Source organism: Podarcis cretensis (genome assembly GCF_951804945.1).
Source record: "Podarcis cretensis genome assembly, chromosome: 10".
NCBI classification, from domain to species: Eukaryota; Metazoa; Chordata; class Lepidosauria; order Squamata; family Lacertidae; genus Podarcis; species Podarcis cretensis.
The window spans coordinates 61,516,904-61,534,359 of record NC_137179.1 but is presented as its reverse complement, the minus strand read 5'-3'; the positions used below and the strand labels follow the sequence as shown (position 1 = coordinate 61,534,359).

General features: G+C 42.7%; 1 protein-coding gene across 1 annotated transcript in view; it reads right to left on the bottom strand.

The window, feature by feature from the left end:
- MAPK12 (mitogen-activated protein kinase 12) overlaps positions 1 to 17,456 on the bottom strand; it is a 46,275-nt gene that overhangs the window by 13,577 nt on the left and 15,242 nt on the right. Inside the window, exons 4-6 of the mRNA XM_079994336.1 lie at positions 13,811 to 13,922; positions 2,596 to 2,625; positions 1,831 to 1,878 (exon numbers count right to left, since the gene is read on the bottom strand). Of these exons, the coding sequence (XP_079850462.1) occupies positions 1,831 to 1,878; positions 2,596 to 2,625; positions 13,811 to 13,922 (190 nt within the window). The remainder of the gene's footprint in view (positions 1 to 1,830; positions 1,879 to 2,595; positions 2,626 to 13,810; positions 13,923 to 17,456) is intronic.

The following is a 17,456-nucleotide window of genomic DNA, read 5'->3' as shown; positions in this document are numbered from 1 at the left end:
TCCCAGCTCCTGCCAACCTAGCAGTTTGAAAGCATGCCAGCGCAAGTAGATAAATAGGTACCACTGCGGCGGGAAGGTAAACAGCGTTTCCGTACGCCCTGGTTTCCATTACGTGTTCCGTTGCACCAGAAACAGTTTAGTCATGCTGGCCACATGACCCGGAAAGTTGTCTGAGGACAAACACTGGCTCCCTCGGCCTGAAAGCGAGATGAGCGCCACAACCCCACAGTTGCCTTTGACTGTACTTAACCATGCAGGGGTCCTTTAACTTTTATCAACAAGTCCTCAGGTCTGTTGCTGCCATCGTTGAATGCCAAGTTGACTCTGAGTAGGACTTGCCTTATTATGAATGAGGAAGCCAATCTGGTCTGCATCACTGAGACCTGGGATGAAGTTGGGTCTCACCCAGCTATGCCCACTCAGTGCAACATCAACATAGGAAGTGAAGTTCCTTTGGTCTATACAAATTCTCTTTCTCTCCCTCCAGGCTCTCTGTCCAGTTGGGAACATGTGTTCCTGGCCCTGGGCAACTGGGATGGATTAGGGATTCTGTTGGTTTACCGCCCATCTTGCTGCCCAGAAGTCTTCCTGCCTGAGCTGACACAGCCGGTCTCAGAGGCGATATTGAGGACTCCCCGACTGCTGGTTTTGGGAGGGCTTCAACAGCCACGCTGAGGTGATTTGCTCAAGAGCTTTTACTGCAGGGGAAATAACCCAACTGCATGCACAGAACGAGCAATTTTAGTTTTGGAAAGACAGTAAGAATGTTGAAGTAAGAGCGTTTCCAGTTGGTTCAAAAAAATATAGATTTTCTTCTTGGCACTTTAATGACACTACCTTAACCCAGTAGCACTGTAATTCCTGCTTATTATTTCATGCAGCTTAGTAAAGTACCTCTGGCAAAGTTTATTCTACGCAAGCAAATGCTCAGCTCTGCCGTCCTCTTATAAACAATGAACCTCGCAGCAACTTGGGTGAAGTCCAATAATTACCAATGAAACCAGCCGTGCATGGCCCTCTAAAAAAAGCAGCTAATTGCCTATGGTGCAAGCAACCTTACCTTAGCCAGTAATTATGAATTATGTTATTTCAGGCTTCAAGACACACCGGGCTAGTTTGGACAATCGTATCTCGACTTAATAAGCCATGATATGAACAGGCCTTGTGGCTGCACACAGAGCTCTTCATGTGAGGAGGCAAAGCTGTAAAGTTCTCAGTTAATTATAATTTCTGATCTGGGAAACTACAGTGGAACCTCGGTTTTCGAGCGCCTCAAAAGCCGAATGTTTCAGAACCTGGACACTGAAAACCTGGAAGTAATTGCTTCCATTTTCGAACGTGCCTCAGAGGTTGAACGGCTTCCAAGGCATGTTTCTCAATTTTTGCCATTGAAATTGCTGACAGCCCTTTGTGCCTTGGTTGTCGATCGTTTCGGAAGTCAAATGGTCTTCCAGAACTGATTACGTTCGACAACCGAGGTTCCACTGTATTCAACTTCAAATGGTGGCTCAATACACTGGCTGTATCACACCTGTCAACTAGTTTCCTGGATGGGATGAAATGGGTAACCAGAGTTCAGCAACCTATTTCTTGGCTTGCTTAACTCATTTCTGCCAACCCTTGTGAACTTATGACTCAAACACTACCATTATTCTATTACTTCAGAAGAGATTCAAAGGAACTACCACAAAATAATTATATACTACCCTGCACCACCCGCCCTTTGAAAGGCTCCTATCACATTAGTTCCAAGGTCCTACTACCAAATTCCCCCACATCCATTTCTATATCTTCAAACTTCTGTAAGCCCAAAGTGTTCACATTTCTTACCTTCAGTTCACAGTCTTCGTTTACTGCTAGATTTCCAGGTTTTAAGTCCTAAAAATATATTTAAAAACAAACAAATCTGAGATGAAATTCTCTTCAGGAAGAACACATTTAAAATAAAAATAAAAAGTAGTACTTCTTTCAATGGAGGGCAGGCATAGGGAAACCTGGGCCTCCAGATGTTTTGGGACTACAACTCCCATCATCCCTAGCTAACAGTTGTAGTCCCAAAACATCTGGAGGGCCAAGTTTGCCTATGCCTGGTTTAGGGGCACATATCATAGAATCATAGAAGGGAAGGGACCACAAGGGTTATTCTGTCCAGCCCCCTGATATGCAGGAATCTTTTCCCCAACATGGGTCTCAAATCCACAATCCTGAGACTGAGCGTCTCGTGCCTTCCAGACTGAGCTGGTAAATGTATCTAAATTTCAGGACTTCTTTCAACTGAGGGCAGTGTTATAGGTTGCCCATGGCAGTCTGTACGCAGATGCCCAAATCTCAACACAGGGAGTGATGCTTGTGGGTTCCTAAGCCTCTGCTGCTGGCGACCGAGCCACAAATAATCGGAAACAATCCTTTCATTTTAGCAGTTGTGGAACAGATTTTGTAATCAGGATCAAGGCAAACGTTAAGTTAACATTGCACTGACCCACTAGGTGTTTGTTTCTTAAATCATTCTCATGCCTTTGGCTTGCTTCTGTGAGAGAGCCATCTAAAACTACAGAACAGAAAAACAGCAAACCGGAAATGAGATTCTTTACTTACCCGATGAATTATGCCTGACGAGTGGATATACTGCAAAAAAACAAAATTGAACTTTATTTATTGGACATTGATAAACATAGATCACACTGAAAAGGTTTGTGATGCTATATGACTTTAAATTCTGATCTATGGAAATTAGAAACTACAACTGATTTTGCCTGCCAACAAAGTTTACTTTATTAATCACATTTATATTTCATGACTGCTACAAGGAGCTCCAACATGATTTCTGCCCCTGCCAACCACGGTCTTCTCAAAGCTGTGACTTGTTCAGTTTTGCAAATACATAAAAAAGTGTGAGCGAGCTACTTTACATAAACACGTTAAGTCATTTTATGAAACTGTAAGCATGTCATTGGCTGAGTTCACATGTAGCACTCAGCCAAACCATGACTTAGCATGAATATATGGTCTCCTGGCAAGAGACTCCAACTGCTCTGGTCCTGCTACACTAAACCAAGGTTTGACTTACCATGCTGTCCAAATAGAACAGGGACTATCATAAGAGGAAATGTTTTCAACGTATATAATTGTTATTGTGACTTTTTATATTGGATCAAATTGCTACTATTAATGTTTTATTATTATTTTTATATGTGTTGGAAGCCACCCAGAGTAGCTGGGGCAACCCAGCCAGATGTGTGACTATAAATTTATTATTATTATTATTATTATTATTATTATTATTATTAATCTGAAAGATCAATCTGAAGGTGCATATAGTGCATCAACCTAAGTATGCCTGCATCTGTTTAGTGGCTAAACTTGCTGGAGGACGTGATGTCATTGCCCTGAGCTTTACAGAAAAAAAGCAGGATTTGCTAATTTATTGCATAAATTTAAGCCGTGTCAAGATCTAAGAAAAAGAGAGGGCTCAGGTTGATTTCTTCGTTTAATTATGTTTTCTTTTTCTACTTTTAATCACACAAGGTTGCACAGCTTAATGCTACAAAATCACCCTTCCTACTTAATTACTATATAAATAATCTCATCCCTGAAATGGCACCCTCCTCCTTTTTCGCCCTCACCCCTGGGAATCATCAATTCTGCTCTACGCCGATGATTTAGTTTTAGAATAAAATCTCAGGAGGATGCAGGCTAAATTTTGTCAACTTTGTAAAAAAAAAGAGCATCTAAAAATTAACTACGATAAAACCAAGGTCATTGTATTTGGCAAGAGGACTACCAAGTCCAGGTGAACTCTAGACAGTCACACCCTAGAGCAAGTACCCAGATTTAAATATCTAGGATTACTTATTGATGGGAAGTCATCATGGAAACCCCATCTGGAAGCAATTAAGCTAATATCTGGCCGTTCTACTGGCCAGTTATATAGGTTCTTTCATTCAAATAATGGGCAGCTAATCAACCCAACTATTAAGAGCTTTGTCTCCAAAATCATCGTCCAAGTGCTCTATGGGGCTGAGATATGGGGAACTGGTGTTAAATCTGAAATAGAGGTCCCACAAAATAAATTTATGAGGCAGATTTGGGGACTTCCCTGTGGGACACTGGCAGAGTGGAGTTGGGCCTCCCCTCGCTTGCAGCCAGAATTGATCAAGCCCAGGGGTGCCCAAACCTTTTTTCAAAGAGGGCCAGATTTGATGAAGTTTTTGATGAAGCTTTCTTTAGGATTTGACCCCAATAAATAAACTGCCACAGGGGCCAAATAAAACCAGATTACGCCCCCAAAATGGACTTTGGACATGCCAGATCCTGATCTTGCCTATCTGAGATACTGGCACAGGCTAAATACCTTCAATGATCATACTCTTACTAAGCTCTGCTGGTTAGAGCAACTAAGGACAGGGGGCTGGGCACAAAAATGCCAAGAGAAGGTTAGGGCTTATAATCTTCTAATGGAGAACTATTTGTATAGTTAGTGTGGTGTAGTGGTTAAGAGCGGTGGACTCATAATCTGGTGAACCGGGTTTGATTCCCTGCTCCTCCACTTGCAGCTGCTGGGTGACCTTGGGCTAGTCACACTTCTCTGAAGTCTCTCAGCCTCACTCACCTCAAAGAGTGTTTGTAGTGGGGAAGGAAGGGAAGGAGATTGTTAGCAGTTTTGAGACTCTTTAGGGTAGTGATAAAGCAGGATATCAAATCCAAAACTCTTCTTCTTAGCTCTTAGCCCATGTGACATTAGAAATTGGATTTTTGACCAGGATCCCAACCAAGCCAGAGCATCCATCACTGCCGCCCATTACTCTATCTGGTACCCCCAAATTAAGACCAATCACTCAAGGCCCCTTTGCCTTGAGACTCTGACCTTCCCACAACTACCCAGGGCCTTTGTAGAACTAAGATTCCAACAGGATGCCCTCAGCATATTTAGAAGGGAGATATCGGGGAATGCCCCATATGGATCGTATATATGGATGCAATCAGGTAGGAGACATTACACGCTATCTGCTGATTTGCCTCCTGTATACAACGCCCAGAGGGGTTTTTTGTATCGCCAATTCTTAATTGGCTTCCAAGTCGATCCACACAGGAAGTGACAGTCGAACCCTTAGCAGATAAACATCTATATATTACACACCAGGGAGCCAAATTTGCGCTGGCAGCCAAGAAGTTCCGTTCCAGCCATGAGAATGCACTCCAATCTTAATTTTTAATGCTGTAAATTTCTTTTTATGTTGTAAACTGATATAGGTTACATTGTATGATTTTAGATGAAAGCTTTCCTTTTATTCTCTGTCGCCTTCTGCTAGATACAATAAAACTGATGGATGACCGAATGCTACAAAATCCGTCATCCTAGCTGCATGAAGTTCTAGAGAATACCTTTTGCGTGTCTTCTTTTTCTCAGGGGAAGGGCTGCCAGATTTACCATAGAGCAGAACTTTTGTGGCTAAGACAGATGCTCTGAAGACAGAATTGAAGGAGGGGCCAATCTTCCAGTCCCAGTGCTGTAAGAACACATGCCTTGCCCTCCACAAAGCCTTGCACAACTAACTCCAAGTATGATATCTATTTGCCGCAAACAGATGCCCTTCTTCTATACCAACAGAGACAGGAAACCACGACCATCCAAATTAGCACTGTTTAAAAAGCCAATGGCTTGCTGGGACTATGCAAATAGGTTTGCTCCAAGAGAGGGGCTCAAACCAACTTTGGTCCTCTCTTGGCTTTTTAAGCTCAAGTGTGTCATCCAAATTCTGGATCACGGTTAAGGTTCTCCTTCAGCACAAGCTTTCATCACAGGACAAACTGCGGCTACAGCCCATAGCTGAGGAGATACCTTAACAAAGATCCCAAGTTAAGCCAAACTTTACAAGTGAACGCAACCACTGTTTCTCTCTCAGTGTAAAACAAGGGTTGGGGACTGAATCTGGCTGGTGGATAGATGGTACTTAACTCCTGTAATATTGGCAAAGCTATATCATAATAGTGATAATTTATGTTGGAAATGTAAAGAAAAAGAAGGTACTTTTTATCATATGTGGTGGACCTGCCCCAAGGTGAAAGACTTCTGGGAGAAGATTTATAATGAATTGAAAAAAAAAAAGTTGAAATACACATTTATTAAGAAACCAGAGGCCTTTCTTCTTGGAATAACAGGTTTGGAATTGCCCAAGAAAGATGTTAGACTGTTTTTGTATGCCACAACTGCAGCTAGAATTTTGTTAGCTAAGAATTGGAAAACACAAGAAGTCCCAACAGTGGAGGAATGGCAGATGAAGATGATGGACTTTTCGGAGATAGCCGACCTGACTGGAAGAGTCCGTGACCAGAAGGAGGAAGACTGGATGAAATTCCAAGATTATTTAGTTAAATATGTTAAGATAATTTAATTGGAAAAATTTACAAATACCAGATAGGCATAGGATTTAAATATGTAATGTTAGAGAATAACAGGTTTAAAGTTAAAATGAAAAGAAAGAAAGATGTTACGTGATTAAGTTAATTTTATGAGAAAGTTGGTTTTGGAAAACTGTTACAATGATATACACTGAAATTCAGCCAGGGGGATTTGAGGAAGTCACTTAATAGTGTTACTAAGACTGGATTAAGTACAATTAAGATGTAAGTTTGTTTGTTTAAATTTTGGAAAATCAATTAAAAAATTGAAAGAAAAAAGAGAATCTGGCTGGTGGACTGGTGCCTTACCTTCCCCACCCCCCATGGGCCAACTGTTGCAGGTGGGGGGGCATACACCATGATGTCATACAACCACTTTCATTTGCCCCATCCCCCATCCTAGTGAGGTTTGGAGGGTAGCAACAAGAGAATGGACATTTTCTGCGGTGGCTCCCCAATTGTGGAATCCTCTCCCCAAAGAGGCTCGCATGGCGCCATCATTACATGTCTTTAGGTGCCAGGCAAAAACATTCCTCTTTACCTAGCCCTATGGCTATAATCTATGGCCTTGGAAAGTGTGGGAGAAGAGGACTGTTATTGTAACGACTATTTTATTATTAGGTTGTCTGTCAGTATGGTTTTTATTATGTTTTTATCATTGATGTTCTGTAATGTGTTTTTAATGTTGTACACCGCCCTGGGATCTCTTGATAAAGGGTAGTATCTTAACTGAAATAATAATAATATTATTAACAACAACAACAACAACAACAACAACAATAATAATAATAATAATAATAATTTATTATTTATACCCCACCCATCTGGCTGGGTTTCCCTAGCCCCTTTGGGCGGCTCCCAACAGAAGATTAACAATGATAATAAAAAAGCGATAAAACATCAAACATTAAAAACTTCCCTAAACAGGGCTGCCTTCAGATGTCTTCTAATAGTCAGATCGCTGCTTATTTCCTTGACATCTGATGGGAGGGCATTCCACAGGGCAGGCGCCACTACTGAGAAGGCCCACTGCCTGGTTCCCTGTAACCTCACTTTTTGCAGGGAGGGAACCACCAGAAGGCCCTCAGAGCTGGACCTCAGGTGAACGATGGGGGTGGAGACGCTCCTTCAGATATACTTCAGGTAAATAACAACAGCAACAACAAACAACAATAATAACAATAGTGCAGGCAACGACACAGGTCTTTGCAGATGATGTTGATCAGCTGGTTGTCAGTGCTACCAAAGCCCTTTGCCTTCGCAAATCCTACAGTGATTGGCAGCGCAAGCACATCATATATATCAGCTGAAAAGTGGCACCTGCACTTTTACCTGCCCCATACCTGACCTCATATACAATGGAAAGACTAAGCAGACCAGAGAAAAATACAATAAATGGGAGAGACTATCGGTGAGAGTTTCTGTAACATACTTCTCTACCTGGATTATTTTTCTGGTTTTGCCTTACAGATGGCTGTCGATGCAGCTTGCAATTACTGCTCAGTGTGTCCCCCCCCCACATTCAGCCATGTCTATCTTAATATTTCTTTCTTTGAGGCTCTTGTCCGGGGCCTAGGCAAACCTCTAAGGTTCTAATAAGGGAGTATGTCCCGAACATATCAAAGAGACCTTTTGTAGCGGCAGCAGAAGAAAAATCTTATCACGGGCTCATGGAGTCATATAGCAGGAGAGAGTTGCAAAGGAAATACTTCTAAGTAACTGGAGTATCCTAATGGCCTAAGATGAAACAGGAAAAAATAGGAATTTCCTGCCAGCAGCTAACTCCCTCTTCTGAGAAACAAATGCGTTCCAATTAGGGTACGCCTTCTCCTAAATATCCCTGTTATGCAGAACTAATAAAACACATCTGCACTCAGTGAATATACCCAGAGAAAGTTCTGTCTATAATCCTAAATGCATTTATTTGCAAGGAAGTTAATTCTACCTAAGCCCAGAAGCACTTATTTTTGAATAAATGTTTAGCTTGGACTTTTAAGCATTAGACCTCGAAATCAAAAAAATGCAAACCAATTTGAAACGAGTGAGGACTGCTTAGGCACCAATCCACAACTCTCTTGTTGATTTGAAGGTGAATATTCTTAAGGAGTCCAAGCTCTGTGTGCCACGTTCAAACCAAGAACTGCACTTTGGAGCGAGAGTTGCGGGTTACTGCTGAAGAAAGCCTCACTCATTTCATTTCGAAGTAGAGGCTCCTCAACTCCCCCAGAGTTTTGCACAGTTAAGAAAGTTCACGTGAGAAGAAGATTCCTATTCCTCCCTTCCCCATCTACACCAAAACCTGATCAACATGGGATGGGGTATATTAATGGGGACTGCTGGGGAAGGGGGAAATTGCTCAAAAATGGGCTTGGATCCTAAGGTAAGTTAAACTGAAGGATGTTCATGGAAGGAAAGTTTCTTGGGCATTCCTCCCCACTGCAAACTATTCCACATTGTTCAGGCAAGGTCCCCAGCATCTCCAGAGGCCTTGTAGAAGGATTCACTGGTAAAAACAAAAAGGTAAAGGACCCCTGGACAGTTAAGTCCAGTCAAAGGCGATGATGGGGCTGCGGCACTCATCTTGCTTTCAGGCCGAGAGAGCCGGCGAATGTCCACAGACAGTTTTCCAGGTCCTGTGGCCAGCAGGACTAAACCGCTTCTGGCACAACATGATGGAAAACAGAGTGCTCGGAAACGCCATTTACCTTCCCGCCGCAGCGGTACCTATTTATCTACTTGCACTGGTGTGCTTTCAAACTGCTAGGTTGGCAGGAGCTGGGACAGAGCAACAGGAGATCACCCTGTTGCGGGGATTCGAACTGCCGACCTTCTGATCGGCAACCCCAAGAGACTCAACGGTTTAGACCACAGTGCCACCCGCAAATGGGAAGGAGGCAATGGGGAACTTTCCTTCCATGTGTTTCCTTAACTTAGGCTACAAGCCAATATCCATGAGATAGAAGTGCAGAGGAAACAGTCTGACAGAGAGAGGCTATACTGCTTTGCTATTCTTACCAAGAACACAGGACCTGCATTTGGGACTCACTCACACAGAGAAGCAGCGATGTAAATTGCCGCTTTAAATGCTCTTGGTTTTTTTTGTTTTTTTCATTTCTTTTTATTGAATTTCACTTAGATAACCAAGAGAGAAAACAAATCAACAATTTCAAAAGAGATATCCAAACATAACATAAAAATAACATCAGTTTCCGTTACAGTTCTTGTTTTGTGCATGGCGGTTAGGGCTGTTTCCAGAAGGAGTATGCAAACTGGGCCTGAGATAAGAAGCAACTGCATGCAATCAAAAGCAGCATGCGAGTTGATAAGCCTCCCGCAAAATCATGTCAAAACCGAAATGCACACACAGCATTTTGAGCTAAACAATAGCTTAAAGGTGAACCAAGGGCAGTGTGGAGTGGGCTTTGTGTGATTGCTGCTCAGGCACAGAAATGTCCCTCAAGGTAGATAATCTCCTTACTGATTTCCCCCCTAGATAACTATGTTTGTTTAGGTTGAACACAAAACCAGACAACAGTTTGGACATTTAATGATGTGTGTGGAAAGCAAGGAACCAATGGCTACATTACAAGCTCACTGTGCCTCTATGTGAAGTGGATTTAATAAGTCACTGACATGTAAGTCTATACAGAAAACATCTGGATCAGCGAGAGTGGAATTGGAAGTAGCGTTTGTACAGGTCACGTTTCACGGCTCTGATGTGGTGCAAATATTCCCAATAAAACTAAACGCGGTACAAAAGTGTTAAAAGCTAGACGTTAAGAGTTAACGTCTCTTAGTTGGGAATTGCGTCCTGAGGACTTTGTCTATTCTGTTAGTCATGAAAAGTAGAGGACCTTTCTTTTCCTTTTCGTGTGCAAGGTTGTTTGACATGTTTTGCACAACTGCACAATTATGTGCTTCTTCTACTCCATTTAGCACATTCTGCGTAGATCCAAGATACATTTAGAATTCAAATGGAGATAGTGGCTAGACTTGTACTCGTGATCTACACCAAACAAGGGAACAAATATTTTGGTAAGAGACAGGCCGCTATAGGGTTTTCATCAGAGGATGAATAACTTGCCCTATGAACAATGAAGGCAATCATTTCTATTGCAGGTATCTGAAGATGTGTGCATGCACACGAAAGCTCATACCAATAACAAACTTAGTTGGTCTCTAAGGTGCTACTGGAAGGAAATTTTTTCGACTATGGCAGACCAACATGGCTACCTACCTGTAACTATTTCTATTGCAGGGTGTAGAAGAATTGTGGCAACCAGACAAACTATTTATTTCCCCTTTCCTTACAGTGATTCCTTCGTCTCTGATGCCTCACTGAAACTGAAATGCTTAAAAAATATGTATTCTAGGCTGCCTGAATAACTTTATCTTCTTGCTGCTTTTCTGCCTTCATTTCTTACTGAGATAAAGGGCCAGTTCAGACAAACATGAGAGACTGTGTGAGGCAGGGAAACTGCACTGCATTTTCTCACCCACCAGGCAAGAGTGTCCTGCCTCCGAACCCATTGTGTAAGGCCCTAATAGCATGGCTGATTCCTAGGCAGCACCTTTTTAAAAAAGAAAGAAAGAAAAGCAAGAGAAACAGCAGAAGAGAAATAGGCAAATAAACAGTAAAACACAGTACATAGAATTGCACTAGCTGTGCAATTCTATACGTAGCTATCTACTCATATGTAAGTTCCATTAAGTTCAACAGTGCTTACTCTCAGCTAATTAAATACAAAGGATGCAGGTGGCGCTGTGGTCTAAACCACTGAGCCTCTTGGGCTTGCTGATCAGAAGGTCAGCGGTTCAAATCCCCACAACAGGGTGAGTGCCCATTGCTCTGCCCCAGCTCCTGCCAACCTAGCAGTTTGAAAGCATGCCAGTGCAAGTAGATAAATAGGTACCACTGTGGCACGAAGGTAAACTGTGTTTCCATACCCTCTAGCTTCCGTCACGGTGTCCCGTTGTGCCAGAAGTGGTTTAGTCCTGCTGGCCACATGACCCGGAAAGTTGTTTGAAGACAAACACCGGCTTTAACTGGACTTAGCCTTTGACTGGACTTAGCCATCGAGAGGTCCTTTACCTTTTTAAATTAAATACAGGACTGCAGTCTAAATCTGGACTCAGAAGTACTAAGTTGGATTCAAAGTACTGAATATGCCTGTTATGTACTGAAGTTCTCATCCTGGGCCAGCAGGGGGATACTGTAGATAGTTATGCAAATGAAGGATCAAAAGTGACGTTCAGTGATTGGATAGTTTTAGAAAGTTCCAACAGTTACAATTGTTCTGGAGCTCTATATAAGCAGGCTGACTGAGCTCCTCGGTTCAGTTCTGTTCCAGCTTACAAATAAAGAGCTGCTTTGGAGAAATCGCTGTGTCGTCTGCTATGTTAACCCACAACTTAACAATACCAACAGTCCAACAAAACTAAGGGATATATCTGATCACAAGATACACTTTATTCTTAATCCTTCACTCTTGTCATTTCCATCTAGCAGGCAAACTACAGATTTCTCTTTGTTGTCCTTTTTACATAGGTTTTTTTTTTAAAGGAATCCATTTGCCATTAATATTAACACCCCATTCCCTCTCTTTTGGCATGCCCTTTTCACTCAGTTATTCAAACTTTGTAGGCCAGCTCTCTTGCTCTCAGGATGGATACAAATACAACAGTAAGAACCCTGGGTTTTAGCCAATAAATCTAGGTCAAGATGCAGTCTGCAACCACATTTCACTTACGCCGAGACCTTTTTTTCCTGAAGCAGGCCATGGTAATAAGATCAGACAGCATGCATTTTAAAGTGGGCCCTGCCCTTTCACAATGGGATCAAAAGTCAGTAATAATATAACATTTCTGTCAAGCAGGGAGGAGCGAGCCAAGTGATCCAATAGTGCCCATGACCAACCTCTAAAAGAAACAGTTGAGGAAGAATAAAGACTAAATTCAGAGACGTGGGTGGTGCTGTGGGTTAAACCACAGAGCCTAGGACTTGCCGATCAGAAGGTTGGCGGTTCGAATCCCCGCGACGGGGTGAGCTCTCGTTGCTCAGTCCCTGCTCCTGCCAACCTAGCAGTTCGAAAGCACATCAAAGTGCAACTAGATAAATAGGTACCGCTCTGGTGGGAAGGTAAATGGCGTTTCTGTGCACTGCTCTGGTTTGCCAGAAGCAGCTTAGTCATGCTGGCCACATGACCCGGAAGCTATACACTGGCTCCCTCAGACAATAAAGCAAGATGAGTGCCGCAAACCCCAGAGTCATCCACGACTGGACCTAATGGTCAGGGGTCCCTTTAAGGACCAAATTCATTCCTGTGCTATGTCTTCCAAACAGCTGATGGGTGAACATGGAATTTATTTTATGGGGCTACTCTCATGCAGCTCTAGGTACCCATCTGTTAGGGGTCCATATTCAGAAGCCTGTCTACACAGCCGAACTGCAGTAACTGTAATTCTAAGGAAAGAAGTACAGTTTTAATTTGATGCTCCAAACCTGCATGTCAAATCAGTAGGTTGGCATGAGAGACAGGGTCTCTTCTGTGGTGACTCTCTAGATTGTGGAACTCTTTCCCTATTGGGCTGTAAAAGGCCCAACATTATAAGCTTTTAAAAAAATGCATTTGTTTCAGGTTGCCTTAAGATCTTATAGTAATGCTGGCTTAAGTTACTGAGCCTGAGTGCTATGTCTTAATTACTGGAGTCTAAGCTGCTGTTTTCGTCGTGATATGTTGCTGTTTTAAAATGGCTTGCTTTTAAGAGCATTTCATACCTTACTACAGTTCTGTCAGCTGTCTGGGGAAGACTATGCTCTAAAAGAGGACCTATAAATATGTCTAGAAATAAATATGAGAGAAACTTGCTCACCGATTCAAATGTAACACTATTGCATGAGCGTTAGGTAGATTCCCGCTCAACTAGGGCTTGCAGACCAAACCCTGAATTCCCCCCCCCCCCATTTGCAATCCTGTCTAGTTAGTACTAGTTCAGATGTGACACTCTACCAGCCTCTCCCCCTGACCAGTCCCATCAGCTAGTCAGCATGGCCAATGTTCAGAGCTGATGGTAGCTATAGTCTAGTGCAGGCACCCAAACTCGGCCCTCCAGCTGTTTTCCCATCATCCTTGAACACTGGTCCTGTTAGCTAGGGATGATGGGAGTTGTAGTCCCAAACAGCTGAAGGGTCGAGTTTGGGGGTGTCTGGTCTAGTGATATCTGAAGGGAAATAGATTGGGAAGAATGCGCTACACCATAGCTAAAGAGACCATGAAAGGAATTGGCAATTTGTGTGTGAAGGAGCTTGCAGCACAATCCCAATTTCCTAACCACAAGATCTTAGGAAAAGTCTAGCGTATAAAACAAACAAAAACGGAGAGGGGGGGATGAGGGGGGAGAGAGATCTAACCTTTAGGCCCTTTAACATTTGATAGACCAGGAACTGGATTCTGTCTTCAGTTAGTTTCTCATGCTTCATTATTTTACTCAAGTCTGTTCCCATAAACGGCATGACAAGGTAGCTAAAAAAAAGAGAAACCATTTTGCTTGACAAAACAACACACCAATTCAAATAAAAACATTAATATTACAAAACAATCATTTCTGAGAATTACTTAGGTGCTATTTTGCAAGCTTGTGTTTAAGGCAAGATTTATTTAACCAAACACCGCAATCAGTTTATGCTTTCAAAAAACGACTGTAAACATGCCACTTGCAGTCAAGCAAGAAATACTGACTGGTAGTTAATGCCATTAGTTGCCAGACACAATTTTATACTAGTCATTAAATGATAAAACTGGATTGATTCAATATAATTATAAGGGCTTCCATAATGCTTTGGATCAAAATCTCTCTTAGCTTTAGATCTCACACTGACTTGCAACCTACAACTATAGATGTTTTCTAAATTTCACTGAATTTAATGGCACTTACTCAATAATAAACATGTATAAAATGATGCTTTCCCAGTAGTGATGTATGGAAGTGAGAGCTGGACCATAAAGAAGGCTGATCGCCGAAGAATTGATGCTTTTGAATTATGGTGCTGGAGGAGACTCTTGAGAGTCCCATGGACTGCAAGAAGATCAAACCTCTCCATTCTGAAGGAAATCAGCCCTGAGTGCTCACTGGAAGGACAGATTGTGAAGCTGAGGCTCCAGTACTTTGGCCACCTCATGAGAAGAGAAGACTCCCTGGAGAAGACCCTGATGTTGGGAAAGATGGAGGGCACAAGGAGAAGGGGGCGACAGAGGACGAGATGGTTGGATAGTGTTTTCGAGGTTACCAGCATGAGTCTGACCAAGCTGCGGGGGGCAGTGGAGGACAGGAGTGCCTGGCGTTCTCTGGTCCATGGGGTCACGAAGAGTCGGACACGACTAAACGACTAAACAACAACATAAAATGATGCGATGGCAGTGCCTTAGGCTGTGATGGAAATTCCACCCTATACTCTTCAATTATTCAAGTTTCAAAGTGGGAGCAATGCAATTCATACAAAGTGACTAAATAGGCAGAATGGGAGGTGGAGAAGCCGGAACATTTCGTCTATATTTAGTGCAAAGGAAGCAAACAAAGCTCCCTCATCAATAACTCAGATACGCAAGGAACCAAGGTTAATAATCTTCAGAGTGTGTGGGTAATCTTGAATAATGAAAACATAGATGTGTGCTCACCCGGCAATTTTATTATAGCTAATTTGCTGAAAGCTCATGAATATTTCAAAGCCAATTGCTGATAGCTCGCTAATTGCTCCTAGAACACACAGGTAGTTAATGAGAGTAGCTTGCCGAAGCTGCATTCTGTGCGCAGGCTTTTAAATAAAAGCTTGGGGTTTGCACTGCTGTGTACACATTAAGAAGAAAATGGGAGAAACCTGTAGACCAGCTCATCTATGTATACCAAAAGATGAACCAGGTGTAGCCCCCACGCCACCCTGTTCTCTCTATCTGCATTATACGTAGGGCTGCCTCTGAAGATGGTTAGGAAACTTAAGCTGGCGCAGAATTCAGCGGCCAGGTTGCTCATTGGAGCAAAACGGTTTGAGCATATTATACAGATCCTAGTCCGACTGCACTGGCTACCAATTAGTTTCCGGGCCCAATTTAAAGTGCTGGTTTTGACCTATACAATGGTACCTCGGGTTACATACGCTTCAGGTTACAGACGCTTCAGGTTACAGACTCCACTAACCCAGAAATAATATCTCGGGTTAAGAACTTTGCTTCAGGATGAGAACAGAAATCATGGGGGGGCCACTAGGGGCGCATTGGAAGATGGCCGACAATAACACCTCTCCGACCCACACGAGGTAATTAAGAGGCTGTGATGGGAGTATGCAGCCTCCCTCCCCCCCCCAAGGAGATGGGGGGGACTGCCCTTGCCTGCTGTGTCCACATATACCACCCCCGAACTCGAGGGGGTGGGGGCACTAGGCAGAAAGCCCTTGTGTGGACTTTGGCTCTCCTGGACGCTGTCTCTGATTCGCGCCACTAGCTGCAGCAACTTCAAAAGAAACAATTAGAAAGAAGCAAATGCACATATTTCAAGGAAGAATGGGGAGTAAAGACTGCTAATTGAAGGGATCTCTGATAAAGAAGACGGGTCGGATAAACAGGAATATATCATGAGAAGACACACCAAGGCTCGGTATGTCGGCAACGGGACTGGATGGGGGGGGGGAAACTTTCATTTCTTTCTTTTATGTGATTAACCAATAAACCCCCCCCCCCACAAGTCAGAAATGCCGCTTAAATGACCTAAGCTGGATGATTTAAGACTGTGTGGAGATAATTTTTAGCCAAAAGCATGTTTTAAGGAGATCGTGGAAAGTACAAGAGCTTTGGGATGACGCAGTAAAAAACAGCGTCGCCATTTTGGCAAGTTCTGTCGAAAGACTTATGTCTGGGAGGAGGAATGCATTTGTTTTCATACAGCGGGCGAACCTCCTCAGAGGACTAAAGAAGGCGACAGATTTGCAAAGATTAATGATGGAAAGAGTGCTTTTATTTATGGAAGTGATGATACATGGAAACCATCTCGATATGGTTATCGGACGAACGGAAAAATTCACACAGGATTACAATTTGTGTTTGCCTGCTTAAGGAGATTATCAGAAGAGATCACAAAGAAAAAAGAAAAATATATGAAAATAACAAGAGGAGATGTGGAAACAGCAAGATAGGACTGGATAGAATTGTGAACATTATTTGGACAGATTTGTGGACATTAATGCAGAAGCAAGAAGATGTTTGGAATCCCCTTCGGAACTTGAAATATGGGTACCCCCAACAAAAAAATTAAAATTCGGCTTTGTAATTCGGAATTTATGTGATGTGATTTGATTTGATTTGATTGGTCAGTTACTAAAAATTATTTTTTTTTAAAAAAAGAACAGAAATCACGTGGCGGCGGCACGGCAGGCCCCATTAGCTAAAGTCCTTGTACCTACGGGACCGCATCTCCTGGTATGCCCCACGGAGGACCTTAAGGTCCATAAATAGCAACACCCTAGAGGTCCCGGGCCCTAAGAAAGTTAGATTAGCCTCAACCAGAGCCAGGGCCTTTTTAACACTGGCTCCGGCCTGGTGGAATGCTCTGTCTCATGAGACCAGGGCCCTGCAGGATCTGATTTCTTTCCGCAGGACCTGTAAGACAGAGTTGTTCCGCCTGGCCTTTGGCTTAGAATCAGTTTGATTCCCTCCCCCTCTTTCTTTTTCCTTTCTCCTCCTGTGAAGAGCCTGCATCCTAATGTTTTAATGTTGTATTTTAATATTGTTTTTAAAATTGTATTTTGATCAACTTGTTTTTATTATTGGTTGTTAGCTGCTCTGAGCCTGGTCTTGGCTGGGGAGGGCGGGGTATAAATAAAATTTATTATTATTATTACGATTATTACTATTATTATTATTATTAAAGTGGTGCTTCAGATTAAGAACAGTTTCAGGTTAAGAACGGACCTCTGGAACAAATTAAGTACGTAACCAGAGGTACCACTGTAAAGCCTTAAATGGCTCAGGACCTCAAGACCTCAAGGACTGTCTCTTTCCATATGAACC